The sequence below is a fragment of the Pseudophryne corroboree genome, assembly GCF_028390025.1.
Source record: "Pseudophryne corroboree isolate aPseCor3 chromosome 12 unlocalized genomic scaffold, aPseCor3.hap2 SUPER_12_unloc_2, whole genome shotgun sequence".
NCBI lineage: Eukaryota > Metazoa > Chordata > Amphibia > Anura > Myobatrachidae > Pseudophryne > Pseudophryne corroboree.
Genome location: NW_026967486.1, coordinates 795,594 through 817,220, shown reverse-complemented (window position 1 = coordinate 817,220; position 21,627 = coordinate 795,594). Strand labels below are relative to the sequence as shown.

Here is a 21,627-nt window from a genome sequence, read left to right as displayed (position 1 = left end):
GGCCGTTGTCCGGAAGCGACGCTTCCTATGTAGAAAGTGGTCACAGCGGCAACCGCAAGAAGATTGACAGCAGGAAGGCGGATCCGGGCGTCAACTGACCGTTTTCGTGGAGTGGCGAGTCCAACGCAGGCGCGTCGAGGTGTTTGGAGGGCGGATGTCCGACATCAATTCCAGGACTTGACACGCTGAAGTGATCGCAACTGGTAAGTAAGTCTGACCCTACTCCTATTCTGCACAAAACTTTTTTGCATAGCACGGCTGCACAAGCGATCACAACCTTGCTATGCAAAAATCCACTCCCCATAGGCGGAGCCTACCTGATCGCACGGGCAGCAAAAAGTTGCTGCATGCAATCAGGTCAGAAGGAGGGCCAAAGACAGAAAACTGACTGATTCTCATGTGTCAGTCTGGGTGAGAAATATTTGTGATAATGTAACATTCAATTAGTTCCATACTTTCATCTTAAACATTCCCAGGCACCATTAAATAATTCTAAGTAAATCTCAAAGGGGAGTCCAAGATAGTTAATTGGAAGCCATACACTTTCCAAAAAATCTACTAGTAAATGAAGTGTAAGGAAAGTGCGGAAGCGGTGCGTCTGCCTATGGGCTAGACCAATGCAACGTCTAGAAAACAGAATATTCAGCCAAACGCTAAGTGTCTGCAGCAATGAACAGAACGTAGACCTTGCGGGAACGGCTGCACTCTCTCTGAAGGGGAATGTTGGCATACTCTTGCCCTAGGGAGGCAGTCACTTTACCGCCTGTCAGGATAGAGATGCCGGAATCGCGACACCACCTCAAATACCAGGTAGTCCACGCCACCACCCGGAGGGGAATAATACCCTGTGGCGAGCGAAGGTCGCCACCGGGCCTGAAGCATAGCAAGCGCAGCGAGCCCACGTGGGGACATGCTGCGCTAGCTGCCGGGATCCCGGTGTCTCCCGTACACCGGGATCTCATACTGATCCCTTGCCTTATGCCTGTTACTGTAGACCAGGGGTTCTCATACTGTGTGCCATGGCTCCCTGGGGTGCTGCGGGATACTTGCAGGGGGGCCCTGGGTTGTTGGTCCAGGACCAAATCAAATTATTTATGGTCAATGTGCTAATCAAAACAGGCGCTGATGGCTATATGTAATCATACTGGAGAGAATATTTCCCCCACCATATAACTGTACTTAAGGATGACATATACATATATACTGTATATACAGAGAAATATATTATTCTGTGAAAATAATTCTGATGCTCTAAGGCACCGTGATTCCATTGCTGTAGACTATTCTTACCAAGAACATTTAATCTTAGGTCGGCTTCAAAGTTCCCGGCTGGAAATGTGTTGACCCGGCACTGGTACACCCCTTCATCCGCCTGCACAGCGTTCTTCAGTATTATTGTGCCATCTTCCATCTGCGGCGGAGCCTTCTCCCTAACTCTGCCCTTATACTGATTATAGACATGGGACCCAAACTCCGTATTCAGGATGGCAATCTGGATATCCTGACCATTCACGACTTTCTTGGACCAGACAATCTGAGACACCTTTTCTCCTTCCTGTGCTTCGTAATGACATGCCAGAGTGACATCTAATCCCAGGACGGCTGTGATACTCTTCTCTGTCCTGACGATGCCAGCCGAGCACCCTGCAAGAGAAAGCCGGGTCATTAATTGACATCTTCTCCTGCTATAGACATGTATGGATCATGGGAGAGGGGTATCCAGGATAACATGAGAAGGGACAATGAATTATGGTGTGTGCAAAATGTACAATCCAGTACCATGTACCTTCTCCCTGACTGCTTCTAGACCCGTGTACCTTCTCCCTAACTGCTTCTAGATCAGTGTACCTTCTCCGTGACTGCTTCTAGATGCGTGTATTCTGTACCTTCTCCCTAACTGCTTCAAGATCCGTGTACCTTCTCCCTGACTGCTTCTAGATCCGTGTATTCTGTACCTTCTCCCTGACTGCTTCTAGATCCGTGTATTCTGTACCTTCTCCCTGACTGCTTCTAGATCCGAGCATTCTGTACCTTCTCCCTAACTGCTTCTAGATCCGTGTATTCTGTACCTTCTCCCTGACTGCTTCTAGATTCATGTATTCGGTACCTTCTCCCTGACTGCTTCTAGATCCGTGTATTCTGTACCTTCTCCCTAACTGCTTCTAGATCCGTGTACCTTCTCCCTGACTGCTTCTAGATCCATGTACCTTTTCCCTGACTGCTTCTAGATCCGTGTATTCTGTACCTTCTCCCTAACTGCTTCTAGATCCGTGTACCTTCTCCCTAACTGCTTCTAGATCCATGTGCCTTCTCCCTGACTACTTCTAGATCCGTGTGCCTTCTCCCTGACTGCTTCTAGATCCGTGTACCTTCTCCCTGACTGCTTTTAGATCTGAGCATTCTGTACCTTCTCCCTCACTGCTTCTAGATCCGTATACCTTCTCCCTGACTGCTTCTAGATCCATCTACCTTCTCCCTGACTGCTTCTAGAACCATGTACCTTCTCCCTGACTGCTTCTAGATCCATGTACATTCTCCCTGACTGCTTCTAGATCCGTGTACTTTCTCCCTGACTGCTTCTAGATCAGTGTATTCTGTACCTTCTCCCTAACTGCTTCTAGATCCGCGTACCTTCTCCCTGACTGCTTCTAGATCCGTGTACCTTCTCCCTGACTGCTTCAAGATCCGTGTGCCTTCTCCCTGACTGCTTCTAGATACGTGTATTCTGTACCTTCTCCCTGACTGCTTCTAGATCCATGTACCTTCTCCCTGACTGCTTCTAGATCCGTGTACCTTCTCCCTGACTGCTTCTAGATCTGAGCATTCTGTACCTTCTCCCTGACTGCTTCTAGAACCATGTACCTTCTCCCTGACTGCTTCTAGAGCCGTGTATTCTGTACCTTCTCCCTAACTGCTTCTAGATCCATGTACCTTCTCCCTGACTGCTTCTAGAACCATGTACCTTCTCCCTGACTGCTTCTAGAACCATGTACCTTCTCCCTGACTGCTTCTAGAGCCGTGTATTCTGTACCTTCTCCCTAACTGCTTCTAGATCCATGTACCTTCTCCCTGACTGCTTCTAGATCCGTGTGCCTTCTCCCTGACTGCTTCTAGATACGTGTATTCTGTACCTTCTCCCTGACTGCTTCTAGATCTGTGTACCTTCTCCCTGACTGCTTCTAGATCCATGTATTCTGTACCTTCTCCCTAACTGCTTCTAGATCCATGTACCTTCTCCCCGACTGCTTCTAGATCCGTGTATTCTGTACCTTCTCCCTAACTGCTTCTAGATCCATGTACCTTCTCCCTGACTGCTTCTAGATCTGTGTACCTTCTCCCTGACTGCTTCTAGATCCGTATATTCTGAACCTTCTTCCGGACCTTTTTTGATAAAGCTGCAGTGCCTTGCAGTGAAACGCGTTAGGAGGAGGCTACTTGGGTCAACTATTACGCCAATTTTGACTGCCGCACTATATCCGGACCAGACACTGGACTTTACCATCTGCAGTTCAACCGAGACAACTATCTCCTGATTAAGGAGCACCATCTACCCCATCTTCATAAAGAGGACACCGTAACAAATGAGGACCCTGAATCCGGCTGATTGGAAGCCAAAACATCAGTGACGATCTCAAAGGGACTACACCTCTAGCGGTTTTGGGTAAAGTGCATTGGTGTGACTGCGCCGTCAGTCTGTCTCCATCTGCTAAATTCCAGGTTTTTACATCAGGAACGGATGATAATGTGCCAGGCAGTCAATTTCATTTGACCCACATGAATTGTTTTTTAACTGTCATATGGATGTGTATCCAATTTTTACTTAAAGGCCGTCATTATTTTAAACAATTTTATTAAATTGTATAATTAATTTATCACTCAATCCTTCGTATCATTAATTGCTTACAACAATTCATTCAGCGCTGCTATTCTTTTTCCTGTAATTTTCTTATGTGTAGTTGGGGTGTAACTATCCCCAAATATTATAGCAGCAGCATTAGAAACACAGCACCGATAAGCGCCCGATCTTCCATTCATTTGGTTAATTTTTTTCTTGCCTTTCTAGATCCATGTGCCTTCTCCCTGACTGCTTCTAGATCTGTGTACCGTCTCCCTGACTGCTTCCAGTTCCGTGTACCTTCTCCCTGACTGCTTCTAGATCCGTGTATTTTCTCCCTGACTGCTTCTAGATCCGTGTATCGTGTACCTTCTCCCTGACTGCTTCTAGATCTGTGTACCTTCTCCCTGACTGCTTCTAGATCCGTGTATCGTGTACCTTCTCCCTGTTTCTAGATCCTTCTCCTTGACTGCTTCTAGATCCTTGTAGCATATATCTTTTCTCTGACTGCTTCTAGATCCGTGTACCTTTTCCCTGACTGCTTCTAGATCTGTGTACCTTCTCCCTAACTGCTTCTAGATCTGTGTACTTTCTCATTGAATACCTCTAGATCCGTGTATGGTGGACCTTCTTCCAGATTACTTCTAGATCCAGGTATAATGGACCTTTTCTCTGACTTGTTCTAGATCAAGGTATAATGGACCTTCATTCTGACTTGTTCTAGATCCAGGTATAATGGACCTTCTCTCTGACTTGTTCTAGATCCAGGTATAATGGACCTTCTCTCTGACTTGTTCTAGATCCAGGTATAACGGACCTTCTCTCTGACTTGTTCTAGATCCAGTTTCTTACAGATCCCTTGTTCATGCATCCTGTCTATAATTTCCCATTTAGACACCAGTATGCCTTTCTGCCCGTCCTGTGCTTTCTACCATCTATGCATTGTGTATACCGCATGTTGTCATGCCAGTAACAGTCTACGCTGAGCAGGTTGGTATAATTAAAAGTAATTGTTTCTGCTTTAAAGTTCCTGGGTGAGAAGTGTCAAGTGCGCAGTAATCCCTCTTTACAGAGCGTGGTAAGTGTATAACAAAGAAAGCGAGTGAGTGACACACCTAGGGCTGGGCTGGTGTGCAGGTCCCAGCATGTGGAAGGAGTGTGACCAGCACCAGTGACTATCCATGTGAGCCGATGCCACTCTCTTACATACTGTATTACATGGTGCAAGGGGAGACAGACCGTGAGAGACCCATGTTCCTCCTGTGAGAGCTCGGAGACCAGCAATATGGATGTGGCATGGCTAGGTATGAGCCTGGCACACTGGCACCATGTTATCCCGGGAGCACTGGTGTAATATACACGCTGCCATCTGACTGATTTGCCCATAGTTCTGTCCTGCCAGTCTGATGTGTGCCCTCTCCAGAGATGTGCGCCCAGGGAAGGCAGAGACACCCTATTACTACAGTAATACAACAAAAATATTTATAACTTATAATAGCAAAATTGTATAGCACTATATAATACAATCATCGTTATACTAGCCCGTGCCTCCCCAGCCACTGACCTCACCGCACCTCACTCACCTCACTACCCCTCTCACCATAATGTGCCCATGTTTCATAGGGTGCTAGTGACACTGCAGGGTAGGTATGTTATGGCACAGTGATCTCAGTGTCACCCACCCTCGGGCGAGAGAGTGAATGAGGCACAGCGAGCTCAGAGTCACCCACCCGCGGGTTCTGCTGTATACTGATTTCTATAAGAGGTGACTGTACCTAGGACAGGTGTCTATATAGAATGCAGAGATATCTGGGAACTGAAGCTCTTGACAAGAGGCCACTTGTTTATGTTTATCAGTCACTCGTCTGTTTCTGAGACTATTTCCGGATGGGATAGGTGTGCTGAGAAGATGATGGGTCACATTCTACCTTTCTAATCAGCCAAATCAAGCTGAAAATGTTGACAGGCATTTTACACAGGAAAAACCAGATGGTCTGGATTCCACTGATCACTCTGCCCATATCCTGCAAAGACTTGCTAATCCTCTGCAGAAATCCCTGCCAAACAGCTCGCTCAGCCTTAACAAGGGGAGCTGGAGCCTGAGTCAGCAATTCCTTCTGGGCTGATAACCAGAGACAGATGAGAGATAGATATGTGATAGACGGGAGGTAGATATGTGATAGATGGGAGGTAGATATGTGATAGATGGGGGAGATATGTGATAGACGGGAGGTAGATATGTGATAGACGGCAGGTAGATATGTTATAGATGGGGGAGATATGTGATAGACGGGAGGTAGATATGTGATAGATGGGGAGTAGATATGTGATAGATGGGAGGTAGATATGTGATAGATGGGAGGTAGATATGTGATAGATGGGGGAGATATGTGATAGAAGGGAGGTAGATATGTTATAGATGGGGGAGATATGTGATAGACGGGAGGTACATATGTGATAGACGGGGAGTAGATATGTGATAGACGGGAGGTACATATGTGATAGATGGGGAGAAGAGATGTGTGATATATGGGAGGTAGATATGTGATAGACGGGGAGTAGATATGTGATAGACGGGGGTAGATATGTGATAGACGGGGAGTAGATATGTGATAGACGGGGAGTAGATATGTGATAGACCGGGGGTAGATATGTGATAGATGGGGCGTAGATATGTGATAGACGGGAGGTACATATGTGATAGACGGGGAGTAGATATGTGATAGACGGGAGGTACATATGTGATAGATGGGGAGAAGAGATGTGTGATATATGGGAGGTAGATATGTGATAGACGGGGAGTAGATATGTGATAGACGGGGGTAGATATGTGATAGACGGGGAGTAGATATGTGATAGACGGGGAGTAGATATGTGATAGACCGGGGGTAGATATGTGATAGATGGGGGAGATATGTGATAGACGGGAGGTAGATATGTGATAGACGGCAGGTAGATATGTTATAGATGGGGGAGATATGTGATAGACGGGAGGTAGATATGTGATAGATGGGGAGTAGATATGTGATAGATGGGAGGTAGATATGTGATAGATGGGAGGTAGATATGTGATAGATGGGGGAGATATGTGATAGAAGGGAGGTAGATATGTTATAGATGGGGGAGATATGTGATAGACGGGAGGTACATATGTGATAGACGGGGAGTAGATATGTGATAGACGGGAGGTACATATGTGATAGATGGGGAGAAGAGATGTGTGATATATGGGAGGTAGATATGTGATAGACGGGGAGTAGATATGTGATAGACGGGGGTAGATATGTGATAGACGGGGAGTAGATATGTGATAGACGGGGAGTAGATATGTGATAGACCGGGGGTAGATATGTGATAGATGGGGCGTAGATATGTGATAGACGGGAGGTACATATGTGATAGACGGGGAGTAGATATGTGATAGACGGGAGGTACATATGTGATAGATGGGGAGAAGAGATGTGTGATATATGGGAGGTAGATATGTGATAGACGGGGAGTAGATATGTGATAGACGGGGGTAGATATGTGATAGACGGGGAGTAGATATGTGATAGACGGGGAGTAGATATGTGATAGACCGGGGGTAGATATGTGATAGATGGGGCGTAGATATGTGATAGACGGGAGGTAGATATGTGATAGATGGGGAGTAGATATGTGATAGACGGGAGGTAGATATGCGATAGACAGGGGGTAGATATGTGATAGACAGGAGGTAGATATGTGATAGACAGGGGAGTAGATATGTGATAGACAGGGAGTAGATATGTGATAGACGGGAGGTAGATATGTGATAGACGGGAGGTAGATATGTGATAGACGGGAGGTAGATATGTGATAGACGGGAGGTAGATATGTGATAGACCGGGGTAGATATGTAATAGACGGGAGGTAGATATGTGATAGATGGGGAGGTAGATATGTGATAGATAGGGAGTAGATATGTGATAGACGGGGACTAGATATGTGATAGACGGGAGGTAGATATGTGATAGACGGGGGGGTAGATATGTGATAGACGAGGAGTAGATATGTGATAGACGGGGAGTATATATGTGATAGATGGGGAGGTAGATATGTGATAGACGGGGAGTAGATATGTGATAGACGGGAGGTAGATATGTGATAGACGGGGACTAGATATGTGATAGACGGGGACTAGATATGTGATAGACGGGAGGTAGATATGTGATAGACGGGGGGTAGATATGTGATAGACGAGGAGTAGATATGTGATAGACGGGGAGTAGATATGTGATAGATGGGGAGGTAGATATGTGATAGACGGGGAGGTAGATATGTAATAGACGGGGAGTAGATATGTGATAGACGGGAGGTAGATATGTGATAGATGGGGAGTAGATATGTGATAGATGGGGAGTAGATATGTGATAGACGGGAGGTAGATATGTGATAGATGGGGAGTAGATATGTGATAGACGGGGACTAGATATGTGATAGACGGGAGGTAGATATGTGATAGACGGGGGGTAGATATGTGATAGACGAGGAGTAGATATGTGATAGACGGGGAGTAGATATGTGATAGATGGGGAGGTAGATATGTGATAGACGGGGAGGTAGATATGTAATAGACGGGGAGTAGATATGTGATAGACGGGAGGTAGATATGTGATAGATGGGGAGTAGATATGTGATAGACGGGGACTAGATATGTGATAGACGGGAGGTAGATATGTGATAGACGGGGGGGTAGATATGTGATAGACGAGGAGTAGATATGTGATAGACGGGGAGTATATATGTGATAGATGGGGAGGTAGATATGTGATAGACGGGGAGTAGATATGTGATAGACGGGAGGTAGATATGTGATAGACGGGGACTAGATATGTGATAGACGGGGACTAGATATGTGATAGACGGGAGGTAGATATGTGATAGACGGGGGGTAGATATGTGATAGACGAGGAGTAGATATGTGATAGACGGGGAGTAGATATGTGATAGATGGGGAGGTAGATATGTGATAGACGGGGAGGTAGATATGTAATAGACGGGGAGTAGATATGTGATAGACGGGAGGTAGATATGTGATAGATGGGGAGTAGATATGTGATAGATGGGGAGTAGATATGTGATAGACGGGAGGTAGATATGTGATAGATGGGGAGTAGATATGTGATAGACGGGGAGTAGATATGTGATAGATGGGGAGTAGATATGTGATAGACGGGGAGTAGATATGTGATAGACGGGGAGTAGATATGTGATAGACGGGGAGTAGATATGTGATAGACGGGGAGTAGATATGTGATAGACAGGAGGTAGATATGTGATAGATGGGGAGTAGATATGTGATATATGGGAGGTAAATATGTGATAGACAATACTCATTAGTATTGAGGGATGTCTCGTTATTTATAATCAGATAAAAATAGGATTTTAATTACCTACCGGTAAATCCTTTTCTTGTAGTCTGTAGAGGATGCTGGGGTCCATTTTAGTACCATGGGGTATAGACGGTTCCCCAGGAGCCTTCGGCACTTTAAGACTTTTCAACAGTGTGAACTGGCTCCTCCCTCTATGCCCCTCCTCCAGACCTCAGTATAGGAACTGTGCCCGAGGAGACGGACAACTTAGAGAGAAGAATTTACATTAAACTAGTGGCGAGATTCACACCAGCTCACACCATACAAAACATGCCGCCTAACATGGCCTTTAACATAACCCATGCTAACGTGCATGCCTAACGTAACAGCAACTGCTGTAAAACATCTTAACACATGAGAACCTGTGTAAAAAGACAAAACGTAATTTGCAGGAAAAATCAGCACTGGGTGGGCGCCCAGCATCCTCTACGGACTACGTGAAAAGGATTTACCGGTAGGTAATTAAAATCCTATTTTCTCTTACGTCCTAGAGGATGTGTCACGATCCGGGTATCTGGACGCCATTACTTACCCTTCAGAGGCCTCCTAAGGCTGGCTCAGCGTTCCAGGACCGGATCCCGCTGTTCCTGAGTTTCCACATGCAGAATGTCAGAGTGGTGATTTCATCAGCCGCGGCCTCCGCTGTGCCCGCGTGGTTAAATGTGCGCTTGTCAGTCTGGCGTCTCCTGTCTCCTGTGGCCGGCGTCGCCATTACTGTTTCAATTCTCACATGGATTACAAACCAAACTTCCCTCCAAGTGTCTGCATGGGCGTAGCCATCTTGGATTTTGTCATCTGAGCATTTCCACCAATCTGCTGTCTGTATTGTTGATTTGCATAATTGCCTAGCCAACCCCTTCCTTGCTGCAGGTATAAGTAAGCTGTGCCTGAGCAAGGAAGGCGTCAGTGCTTTGGTTGTCTAACCTAGTTCCAGTTTGTCTCTCTCCTGTGGTTGTCTTCCAGGTTCCAGCTCCTGTCTCCAGACTTCTGCTATAGAGACCCGCACCAGCATTCCATCTGCGGTGTAGCCTGACTCTCCGATCCATTCTGGACTCACCTGTTTCCAGTTACATCAATCACATGCTTCCAGCCCAGCTTCCAGCAGTGTACAGCTTCTCTTAAAGGGCCGGTGTCCTTTCTGCAGTTTACCACTCTCCACCGGTATTATTATTTCACCGCTCTCAAACTCCAAACTTCATCAATCACCTGCTTCCAGCCCAGCTTCCAGCAGTGTACAGCTTCTCTTAAAGGGCCGGTGTCCTTTCTGCAGTTTACCACTCTCCACCGGTATTATTATTTCACCGCTCTCAAACTCCAAACTTCATTATTATTTCATCGCTCTCAAGTTCGTTTATTATTTAACTGGTTCCAGCCAGTATCCACTCCGTACCAACAACAGTCTGGTTCCAGCCAGTATCCACAGCAGCCGTTTTATCTTCAGCAACCCAGCCTTTCCTGGAACACCAGCTGGTACGATCCTGGGTTCTCTCCATTGCTACAGTCAGGCCTGGTAAGGACTTTCCAACTAGAAGATTATTAGAACTGTCTCACTCTACCAGTGCCTGTGGCCCTTGCCACCCTGTAGTGCCCAGGAATTGTATTTATCCTCTGTTGACTTTTATGTTTCCTTTACTGCTGCTGTGTTACGGAGTTTGTCATAATAAACATCATTGACTTTTATCCTGGTTGTCGTGGTCACGCCTTCGGGCAGTTATTCTACATGTTACTTACATGTCTAGGGGTCTGATACAACCTCCCAGGTTCCGTTACATCTCAGCCCCTACAACTGAGGCTGCCTCCCGTCAGCTCAGGCCCTCAGTTGTGACAGTAAGCACTGACCTAATGAATCCAGCCGGAGACCAGGATCAAGCGGCCAGGCCAATGCAAGAACTGGCAGCCCGACTTGAACATCAGGAGGCTGCACAGGGCCACATCATCCGCTGTCTCCAGGATCTCTCTACACGGCTGGATGGGATTCAAACGACCCTCCGTGGACCTGGCACGTCCGGTGCGTCCACTACAGTGACACCAGCTGTAACCCCACCCACCTTACCCATTTCCAGTCCACATCTTCATCTTCCAACGCCAGCAAAATTTGATGGATCTCCAAGGTTCTGCAGGGGATTTCTCAATCAATGTGAAATCCACTTTGAGCTTCTACCTGGCAATTTCTTCAGTGACCGTACCAAAATTGCCTATATCATCTCCCTTCTCAGTGGCTCAGCCCTTGACTGGGCATCACCTTTATGGGAGAAGTCTGATCCCCTGCTATCCTCCTATACTGACTTTGTAGCTACATTCAGGCGCATCTTCGACGAGCCAGGCCGGATAACATCTGCTTCATCTGAGATTCTCCGTTTACGCCAGGGAACACGTACTGTGGGACAGTATCTTATACAGTTTAAAATCCTTGCATCCGAACTGGCATGGAACGACGAGGCCCTGTATGCTGCATTCTGGCATGGCTTATCAGAACGCATCAAGGATGAGTTAGCTACCAGAGACTTGCCCTCTAAGTTGGATGAGCTAATTTCTCTTTGCACGAAGGTTGATCTACGTTTCAGAGAGAGAGCAACTGAGCGAGGAAGATCATCTACTCCTAAATCTTCTGCTCCTCCTCCTCGTCAACCATCTCCATCCAAGGATGAGCCTATGCAAATTAGTCGTTCCCGTCTATCTCCCGCTGAGCGCCGAAGACGTCTCTCTGAGTCTCTCTGTCTCTACTGTGCAGCTCCGTCGCACACTATCAATGCCTGTCCCAAACGTCCGGGAAACTCCAGATCCTAGCTCGCCAAGGAGAGGGCCGGCTAGGAGTAATGATCTCCTCTCCATCTCCTCATGACTGTAACCTCCCAGTGTCGCTCCAAATTGCTCAACGTTACAGGAACGTCATTGCCCTCCTTGATTCCGGAGCAGCTGGGAATTTCATAACCGAAGCTTATGTTAAACGGTGGTCCCTACCCACTGAGAGACTGTCCTCGTCCATCTCTTTGACTGCCGTGGATGGCAGCAAGATTTTTGACGCAGTCATTTCCTTAAGTACTCTTCCAGTTCGTCTGAGAGTGGGAGTTCTTCATTCTGAGTATATTTCTTTTTTAGTGATTCCAAGAGCCACACATCCAGTGGTTTTAGGCCTTCCATGGCTCCGTCTCCACAACCCATCAATTGACTGGACGACTACGCAAATACTGGCATGGGGTCCCTCCTGTGCTGAGACTTGTTTAGCCAAAGTTCTTCCTGTTTGTTCTTCCTTCCCCAGGTCATCTGATGTTCCGCCTCCTCCATATCAAGACTTCACGGACGTGTTCAGTAAAGCCTCTGCTGATATCCTTCCTCCTCATAGAGAATGGGACTGCCCAATCGACCTCATTCCAGGGAAGGTTCCACCGCGAGGCCGAACTTATCCGTTGTCTCTGCCTGAGACACACTCCATGGAAGAGTACATCAAAGAGAACCTGGCAAAGGGTTTCATCCGACCATCTTCTTCTCCAGCCGGCGCAGGCTTCTTCTTCGTTAAGAAGAAAGACGGTGGTCTGCGTCCGTGCATCGACTACAGAGGTCTGAACGACATTACCGTCAAGAACCGATACCCTTTACCCCTGATTACCGAGCTCTTTGATAGAGTTAGTGGTGCAACTATTTTCACAAAGCTGGACTTGAGGGGTGCCTACAATCTCATCCGAATCCGTGAGGGTGACGAGTGGAAGACCGCCTTTAACACCCGTGACGGACATTATGAGTACCTCGTCATGCCCTTCGGATTGAGCAACGCTCCAGCAGTCTTCCAGCACTTCGTGAATGAGATTTTCAGGGACATCTTGTACCGCCATGTCGTGGTTTATCTAGACGACATCCTCATCTTTGCTAATAATCTCGAAGATCATCGTTTCTGGGTAAAAGAGGTTCTTTCCCGTCTCCGTGTCAATCACCTCTATTGTAAATTGGAGAAGTGTGTGTTTGAAGTTAAAACCATTCCGTTTCTAGGTTACATTGTGTCCGGTTCCGGACTAGAGATGGATCCTGAGAAACTCCAAGCAATCCAGAATTGGCCTATACCCTTAAGCCTCAAAGGGGTCCAGAGGTTCTTAGGGTTCGCCAATTATTATAGAAAATTTATACGAGACTTTTCCACCATTGTGGCGCCTATCACTGCATTAACCAAGAAAGGTGCTAATCCGTCCAAGTGGTCCGAGGAAGCTACACAGGCCTTTCACCTTCTGAAGCAACGGTTCATCTCTGCACCAGTTCTGAAACAGCCCGACACCGACTCTCCTTTTATCTTAGAGGTAGATGCCTCCTCCGTTGGAGTAGGAGCAGTGTTATCCCAGAGGGCCAAAGATGGACATCTACATCCTTGCAGTTTCTTCTCCCGGAAGTTCTCCCCAGCTGAGCGCAACTATGCCATTGGCGATCAGGAGTTGCTAGCCATCAAGCTCGCTCTGGAGGAGTGGAGATACCTGTTGGAGGGAGCTTCCCACTCAATCACCATACTTACCGACCACAAAAATCTTTTATATCTCAAAGGCGCACAATGTCTGAATCCTCGTCAGGCCAGATGGGCACTTTTCTTCTCTAGGTTTGACTTTAAACTCCAGTTCTGTCCGGGTTCTCAGAATCGTAAGGCCGATGCCCTTTCCCGCTCATGGGAGCAAGAAAATGAGTCCGAGTCTGCAGACAAGCATCCTATTATTAATCCGTTGGCATTCTCCACGGTAGGGATGGACTCTACGCCTCCACCAGGGAAAAGTTTTGTTAAGCCAGTTCTAAGGAAGAAGCTCATGCATTGGGCCCATGCTTCCCGTTTTGCTGGACATACAGGCATTCAGAAAACCCTTGAATTTATTTCTAGGTCCTACTGGTGGCCAACTCTAAAGAAGGACGTTATGGAATTTATTGCCTCCTGCCCAAAGTGTGCCCAACACAAAGTCTCCCGCCAGTCGCCTGCGGGGCAACTGGTTCCATTATCTGTTCCCCGTCGACCTTGGACCCATTTGTCGATGGACTTTGTTTCCGATCTACCTATCTGCAACAAGTTTAATACCATCTGGGTGGTAGTTGACCGGTTCACCAAGATGGCACATTTCATCCCTCTCACCGGTCTTCCGTCAGCTTCCAAGTTGGCTCTAGAGATGAGCGAGGTTCGGTTTTACTCGGTTTTACTCGGTTTTACTCGGTTCTCAAAACGGCATCTTATTGGCTATCCAAAACACGTGACATCCGTGAGCCAATAAGATGCCGTTTTGAGAACCGAGTAAAACCGAGTAAAACCGAGTAAAACCGAACCCGCTCATCACTAGTTGGCTCAAGTGTTTATACAAGAGATCTTCCGACTTCACGGTCTTCCTGAAGAGATCATCTCGGATCGTGGAGTACAATTTGTAGCCAAATTTTGGCGAAGTTTGTGTCAAGCCCTCCAAGTCAAGTTAAAGTTTTCCACGGCTTACCATCCTCAGACCAATGGTCAAACCGAGAGGGTGAATCAGGACTTGGAGGCCTTCCTCCGTATATATGTGTCTTCCTCTCAAGATGACTGGGTTCAACTCCTTCCTTGGGCCGAGTTCAGCCACAACAATCAATACCATTCCTCATCTTCTTCTACACCATTCTTCATTAATTATGGATTCCACCCTAAAGTCCCAGAATTCCAACCGCTTCCCGCAACTTCTGTTCCAGCAGTGGATGTCACCTTGCGTCAGTTTTCAAATAACTGGAGGAACGTCCGCGCAGCCCTGCTTAAAGCCTCATTCAGGTATAAGAAGTTTGCCGATAGGAAGCGTAGAGCGGTTCCTGCTCTCAAGGTGGGTGATCGTGTGTGGCTGTCCACGAAGAATTTGAGGTTGAGAGTTCCCAGCATGAAATTTGCACCTCGCTACATCGGACCCTTCAAGATTGAACAAGTCATCAATCCTGTTGCCTACAGGTTACAGTTACCATCCTTCTTGAAAATACCCAGGACATTTCATGTTTCTTTGTTGAAACCGCTGATCCTGAATCGGTTTCATTCCGCACTTCCTCCAGCTCCCAAAGTTCAGACTCAACGGGGAGTCGAGTACGAGGTGGCCAAGATTTTGGACTCACGTTTCCGTTACGGTCAGTTACAATACCTCATTGACTGGAAGGGCTATGGTCCTGAAGAACGCTCTTGGACCAATGCCTCAGACGTCCATGCTCCTGCCTTGGTCCGAAATTTCCACGCAAAGTTTCCTTTAAAGCCTAAGAAGTGTCCTGGGGCCACTCCTAAAGGGGGGGGTGCTGTCACGATCCGGGTATCTGGACGCCATTACTTACCCTTCAGAGGCCTCCTAAGGCTGGCTCAGCGTTCCAGGACCGGATCCCGCTGTTCCTGAGTTTCCACATGCAGAATGTCAGAGTGGTGATTTCATCAGCCGCGGCCTCCGCTGTGCCCGCGTGGTTAAATGTGCGCTTGTCAGTCTGGCGTCTCCTGTCTCCTGTGGCCGGCGTCGCCATTACTGTTTCAATTCTCACATGGATTACAAACCAAACTTCCCTCCAAGTGTCTGCATGGGCGCAGCCATCTTGGATTTTGTCATCTGAGCATTTCCACCAATCTGCTGTCTGTATTGTTGATTTGCATAATTGCCTAGCCAACCCCTTCCTTGCTGCAGGTATAAGTAAGCTGTGCCTGAGCAAGGAAGGCGTCAGTGCTTTGGTTGTCTAACCTAGTTCCAGTTTGTCTCTCTCCTGTGGTTGTCTTCCAGGTTCCAGCTCCTGTCTCCAGACTTCTGCTATAGAGACCCGCACCAGCATTCCATCTGCGGTGTAGCCTGACTCTCCGATCCATTCTGGACTCACCTGTTTCCAGTTACATCAATCACCTGCTTCCAGCCCAGCTTCCAGCAGTGTACAGCTTCTCTTAAAGGGCCGGTGTCCTTTCTGCAGTTTACCACTCTCCACCGGTATTATTATTTCACCGCTCTCAAACTCCAAACTTAATCACCTGCTTCCAGCCCAGCTTCCAGCAGTGTACAGCTTCTCTTAAAGGGCCGGTGTCCTTTCTGCAGTTTACCACTCTCCACCGGTATTATTATTTCACCGCTCTCAAACTCCAAACTTCATCAATCACCTGCTTCCAGCCCAGCTTCCAGCAGTGTACAGCTTCTCTTAAAGGGCCGGTGTCCTTTCTGCAGTTTACCACTCTCCACCGGTATTATTATTTCACCGCTCTCAAACTCCAAACTTCATTATTATTTCATCGCTCTCAAGTTCGTTTATTATTTAACTGGTTCCAGCCAGTATCCACTCCGTACCAACAACAGTCTGGTTCCAGCCAGTATCCACAGCAGCCGTTTTATCTTCAGCAACCCAGCCTTTCCTGGAACACCAGCTGGTACGATCCTGGGTTCTCTCCATTGCTACAGTCAGGCCTGGTAAGGACTTTCCAACTAGAAGATTATTAGAACTGTCTCACTCTACCAGTGCCTGTGGCCCTTGCCACCCTGTTGTGCCCAGGAATTGTATTTATCCTCTGTTGACTTTTATGTTTCCTTTACTGCTGCTGTGTTACGGAGTTTGTCATAATAAACATCATTGACTTTTATCCTGGTTGTCGTGGTCACGCCTTCGGGCAGTTATTCTACATGTTACTTACATGTCTAGAGGTCTGATACAACCTCCCAGGTTCCGTTACATCTCAGCCCCTACAACTGAGGCTGCCTCCCGTCAGCTCAGGCCCTCAGTTGTGACAGGATGCTGGGGTCCATTTTAGTACCATGGGGATGTACCAAAGCTCCCAGTACGGGCGGGAAAGTGCAGATGTTCCTGCAGAACTGACTGACCAAACTGAAGGTCGTCAGCAGCCAAGGTGTCCAACCTGTAAAACTTAGCAAACGTGTTTGCCCTTGACCAAGTAGCTGCTCGGCAAATTTGCAACGCCGAGACACCCCGGGCAGCCGCCCAGGAAGAACCCACTTTCCTTGTAGAGTGGGCCTTTACCGAACTCGGTAACGGCAATCCTGCCGTGGAATAAGTGTGCTGAATGGTACCTCTGATCCAGTGCGCAATAGTCTGCTTAGAAGCAGGACCCCCAATCTTGTTGGGGTCATAGAGGACAAACAAAGATTCTGTTTTCCTTATCTGGGCCGTTCTTGCAACATAAGTCCTCAACGCTCTGACGACATCCAAGGACTTTGAAACGGCTGAGGTGTCAGAAGCCACTGGCACCACCACAGGTTGGTTGATATGGAAATAAAACACAACCTTTGGAAGAAAATGCTGACGCATCCGCAGTTCAGCTCTATCTTCATGAAAAATCAAATAAGGACTCTTGTGTGACAGAGCCCCTAATTCAGACACTCGTCTGCCTGAGGCCAAGGCCAACAGCATGACCACTTTCCAAGTGAGAAACTTCAACTCTACCTCTTGTAGAGGCTCAAACCAGTCTGATTTAAGGAACTGCAACACCACATTAAGATCCCATGGCGCCGCAGGAGGCACAAAGGGAGGTTGGATGTGCAGAACCCCCTTCACGAACGTCTGGAACTCAGGAAGGGAAGCCAACTGTTTCTGAAAGAAAATGGACAAGGCCGAAATTTGGACCTTGATAGACCCTAATCTCAAGCCAGCATCCACACCCGCCTGTAGAATTAGGAGAAGACATCCTAATTTAAACTCCACCGCAGGAGATTTCTTGGATTCACACCAAGATACATATTTTCTCCAAATACGATGGTAATATTTGGACGTTACCCATTTCCTGGCCAGAATTTGTGTGGGAATGACTTCATTGGGAATACCCTTATGGGCTAGGATCTGGCGCTCAATAGCCATGCCATCAAACGCAGCCGCGGTAAGTCTTGATAAACAAACGGCCCCTGCTGAAGCAGGTCCTCGCGAAGAGGAAGAGGCTGAGGATCTTCCAGTAATAACTCCTGAAGATCTGGATACCAAGCCCTCCTTGTCCAGTCTGGAGCAATGAGAATTGCTCGAACCCTTGTTCTTCTGATGATCTTGAGAACTTTTGGTATTAGTGGAAGTGGAGGGAACAGATACACCGACTAAAACACCCACTGGGTCACCAGTGCATCCATTGCTATTGCTTGTGGGTCTCTCGACCTGGAACAATATTTCTGAAGCTTCTTGTTGAGACGTGATGCCATCATATCTACTTGAGGAACGCCCCAACGATCTGCTACCTCTGCAAAGACTTCTGGGTGGAGGCCCCATTCTCCTGGATGGAGATCGTGTCTGCTGAGGAAGTCTGTTTCCCAGTTGTCCACTCCCGGAATGAAAATTGCAGACAGAGCTTTTGCATGTCTTTCTGCCCAGAGGAGTATCTTTGTCACCTCTGCCATTGCCGCTCTGCTTTTAGTTCCACCCTGGCGGTTTATGTAAGCTACTGCCGTTACATTGTCTGACTGGATCTGTATGGGACGACCTTGAAGTAGGTGTGCCGCTTGATGAAGGTTGTTGTACACAGCTCTTAATTCCAGAATGTTTATGTGAAGGAGTACTTCCTGACTTGACCATCGTCCTTGGAAGCTTTCCCCTTGCGTGACTGCTCCCCAACCTCGAGGCTTGCATGTGGTCACCAGGATCCAAGTCTGAATCCCGAACCTGCGTCCCTCCAGGAGGTGAGAACTTTGAAGCCACCACAAGAGTGAAATACTGGCTTTTGTTGACAGGATTATCCTCCGGTGCATGTATAGGTGCGATCCGGACCACTTGTCCAGTAGGTCCCATTGGAACACCCTGGCGTGGAATCGGCTAAATTGTAGAGTCTCGTAGGCCGCTACCATCTTCCCCAGCAGGCGGATGCACTGATGAATCGATACGTGTGCTGGTTTTAAAACTTGTTTGACCATCCTCTGGATCTCCAGAGCCTTTTCCACCGGTAGGAATACTTTCTGTGCTTCCGTGTCCAATATCATTCCCAGAAATGATAACCTCATTGTGGGTTCCAATTGTGATTTTGGAAGGTTTATGATCCAACCGTGCTGTTGAAGCACCGTCAGGGAAAGTGCAATGTTCTGCACTAGTTTCTCCCTGGATCTCGCTTTTATGAGGAGATCATCCAAGTATGGGATGACTTTGACTCCATTCTTGCGAAGAAGAACCATCATCTCCGCCATCACCTTGGTGAATATTCTCGGAGCCGTGGAGAGCCCGAAAGGCAATGTTGGAACTGGTAGTGGCAGTCCTGCACCGCAAACCTCAGGTATGCCTGATGCGGCGGGTAGATGGGAACATGTAAATAAGCATCTTTGATGTCCATCGACACCAGAAATTCCTTTTCCTCCAAGCTGGAGATCACCGCTCTCAGGGATTCCATCTTGAATTTGAACCTTTTCAAATAAATGTTCAGAGTCTTTAGGTTTAGAATCGGTCTGACCGAGCCATCCGGTTTCGGCACTACAAACAGGCTTGAATAAAACCCTTTTTTCTGTTGTGACACAGGAACTAAGGAAATTACGTTGTCTTGACATAATTTGCGTATTGCGTTCAACACTTTTGCTCTGTTCTGAACAGAAGCTGGTAAGGCTGATTTGAAAAATCGGCATGGGGGAAGGTCCTGAAATTCCAATTTGTACCCTTGGGATACTATCTGCAATACCCAAGGATCCAGATCTGAGTGAACCCAGACCTGGCTGTAAGACAGTCGACGTGCCCCCACCCGATCATACTCCCGCAGGGGAGCCCCAGTGTCATGCTGAGGTTTCAGCAGAAGTAGCTGTTGACTTCTGCTCCTGCGAGCCTGATGGTGTTGTAGATTTTTTACCTCTTCCTCGACCTCTTCCTGCGAAGAAGGGGGTACCCTTTGCCTTTTTGGACTTATCGGGCCAAAAGGATTGCTTCGTATGAGAATGAAATCCTTTCCTAGGTGGAGCAGCTGCGGAAGGCAGAAATGCTGATTTGCCTGATGTAGTTGTTGAAATCATGGCATCCAGCTTGTCTCCAAAGAGGGCTTCTCCATTGTAAGGAAGCACCTCAATATTCTTTTTTGATTCCGCATCAGCATTCCATTGACTGATCCACAGCGCCCTGCGGGCTGAAATCGCCATAGCGGAGGATCTTGAACTCAGCAACCCAATATCCTTCATAGCTTCAACTAAGTAAGCTGCAGCATCTTTGATATTTCATCCCTGTCAACTGTGTCTATGTTAACAAGCAAGTTGTCAGACCATTTTTCCACAGCGTTACCTACCCATGCACAAGCAATGATGGGTCTGAGCAACGTACCGTTAGCTGTATATATGGATTTTAGGGTTGTGTCTAATTTACGGTCAGCTGGATCTTTTAAAGAGGCTGAACCAGGGGCAGGCAAATCTATTTTCTTAGACAACCGAGAAACTGAGGTGTCTATCATTGGGGGTGTCTCCCATTTGTGCCTGTCTTCCTCAGGGGAAGGGTACGCTACACGTATCCTTCTGGGAAGGGTAAATTTCTTCTCAGGGTTAGCCCAGGATTCTTCAAAGAACGCATTCAAATCCTTTAAAGGAGGAAAAGTCACAACCTGCTTTTTATTTAATTTAAAATAATCCTTTTCCTCTGGGACCAGTGTTGTTTCAGGAAACTCCAACACTTCCTTTATAGCAACTATCATACACTAGGCGCTTCATCGCGCCCTACGGGCGCTCTTCACACCGTCAAGACGAAAGTGCTTCCGATGGTGAAGGGAACGTAGCCCCTTGCGATGGCGTGAACAGTGCCTGCAGGGCACGATGTACAGAATGTAGCGGGTGCGGAAGGGGGGGGCAGGGAGTATGTAGATGCTGCGGGTGGAGGGGGGGTGGATGCAGGTGTGGGGGAAGGGGGTGCGGGACCTATAACTATGTGATGTTATGTGTAACAATATATAGGACACGGATAAGGATTTATGTGATTTAGACATACCCGCATGAAGAGGTAAATGGTGTCATTAGACACAGATGGGAGTGCTGGTACAATGCGGAGCAGGGGCAGCTGTGTCCTCTCTCTACACCGTACCATCCTTCAGGTGTAGCAACGCGGACATGTTGCGCACGCAATGTCTCCACGCGCCCGCAGGTGCACCAGTCCCATCTACATGCACTATGTGCGTGGCCCACTCAGGTGCTGTGTGAGGGATAGGGAGGAGGCGGCACAGCGAAGCATCACCGATATACCAGTAGCTACGGGGGGCACCGCAGGGGGTTATGGCTCCTGTCCTCCTGGTGAGGGTTTGTCAGGGAGTTATCCAGGAGCCGGTGGTATGGACCTGTATGGGACACAGGGGGGTAGGGAGGGGACACAGAGACGCGGGGCGGTAGGGAGGGGATGCAGAGACGCGGGGCGGTAGGGAGGAGATAGAGAGACGCGGGGCGGTAGGGAGGGGATAGAGAGACGCGGGCGGTAGGGAGGGGCTAGAGAGAGGCGGGCGGTAGGGAGGGGATGCAGAGACGCGGGGGGTGGTAGGGAGGG

The 21,627-nt window shown here is 47.8% G+C and overlaps 1 protein-coding gene across 1 annotated transcript in view; it reads right to left on the bottom strand.

Moving 5' to 3' along the window:
* Nucleotides 1-21,627, bottom strand: part of NECTIN4 (nectin cell adhesion molecule 4) — a 273,593-nt gene that overhangs the window by 128,133 nt on the left and 123,833 nt on the right. The window contains exon 2 of the mRNA XM_063948717.1: nucleotides 1,291-1,644. Coding sequence (XP_063804787.1) covers nucleotides 1,291-1,644 — 354 coding nt within the window. The remainder of the gene's footprint in view (nucleotides 1-1,290; nucleotides 1,645-21,627) is intronic.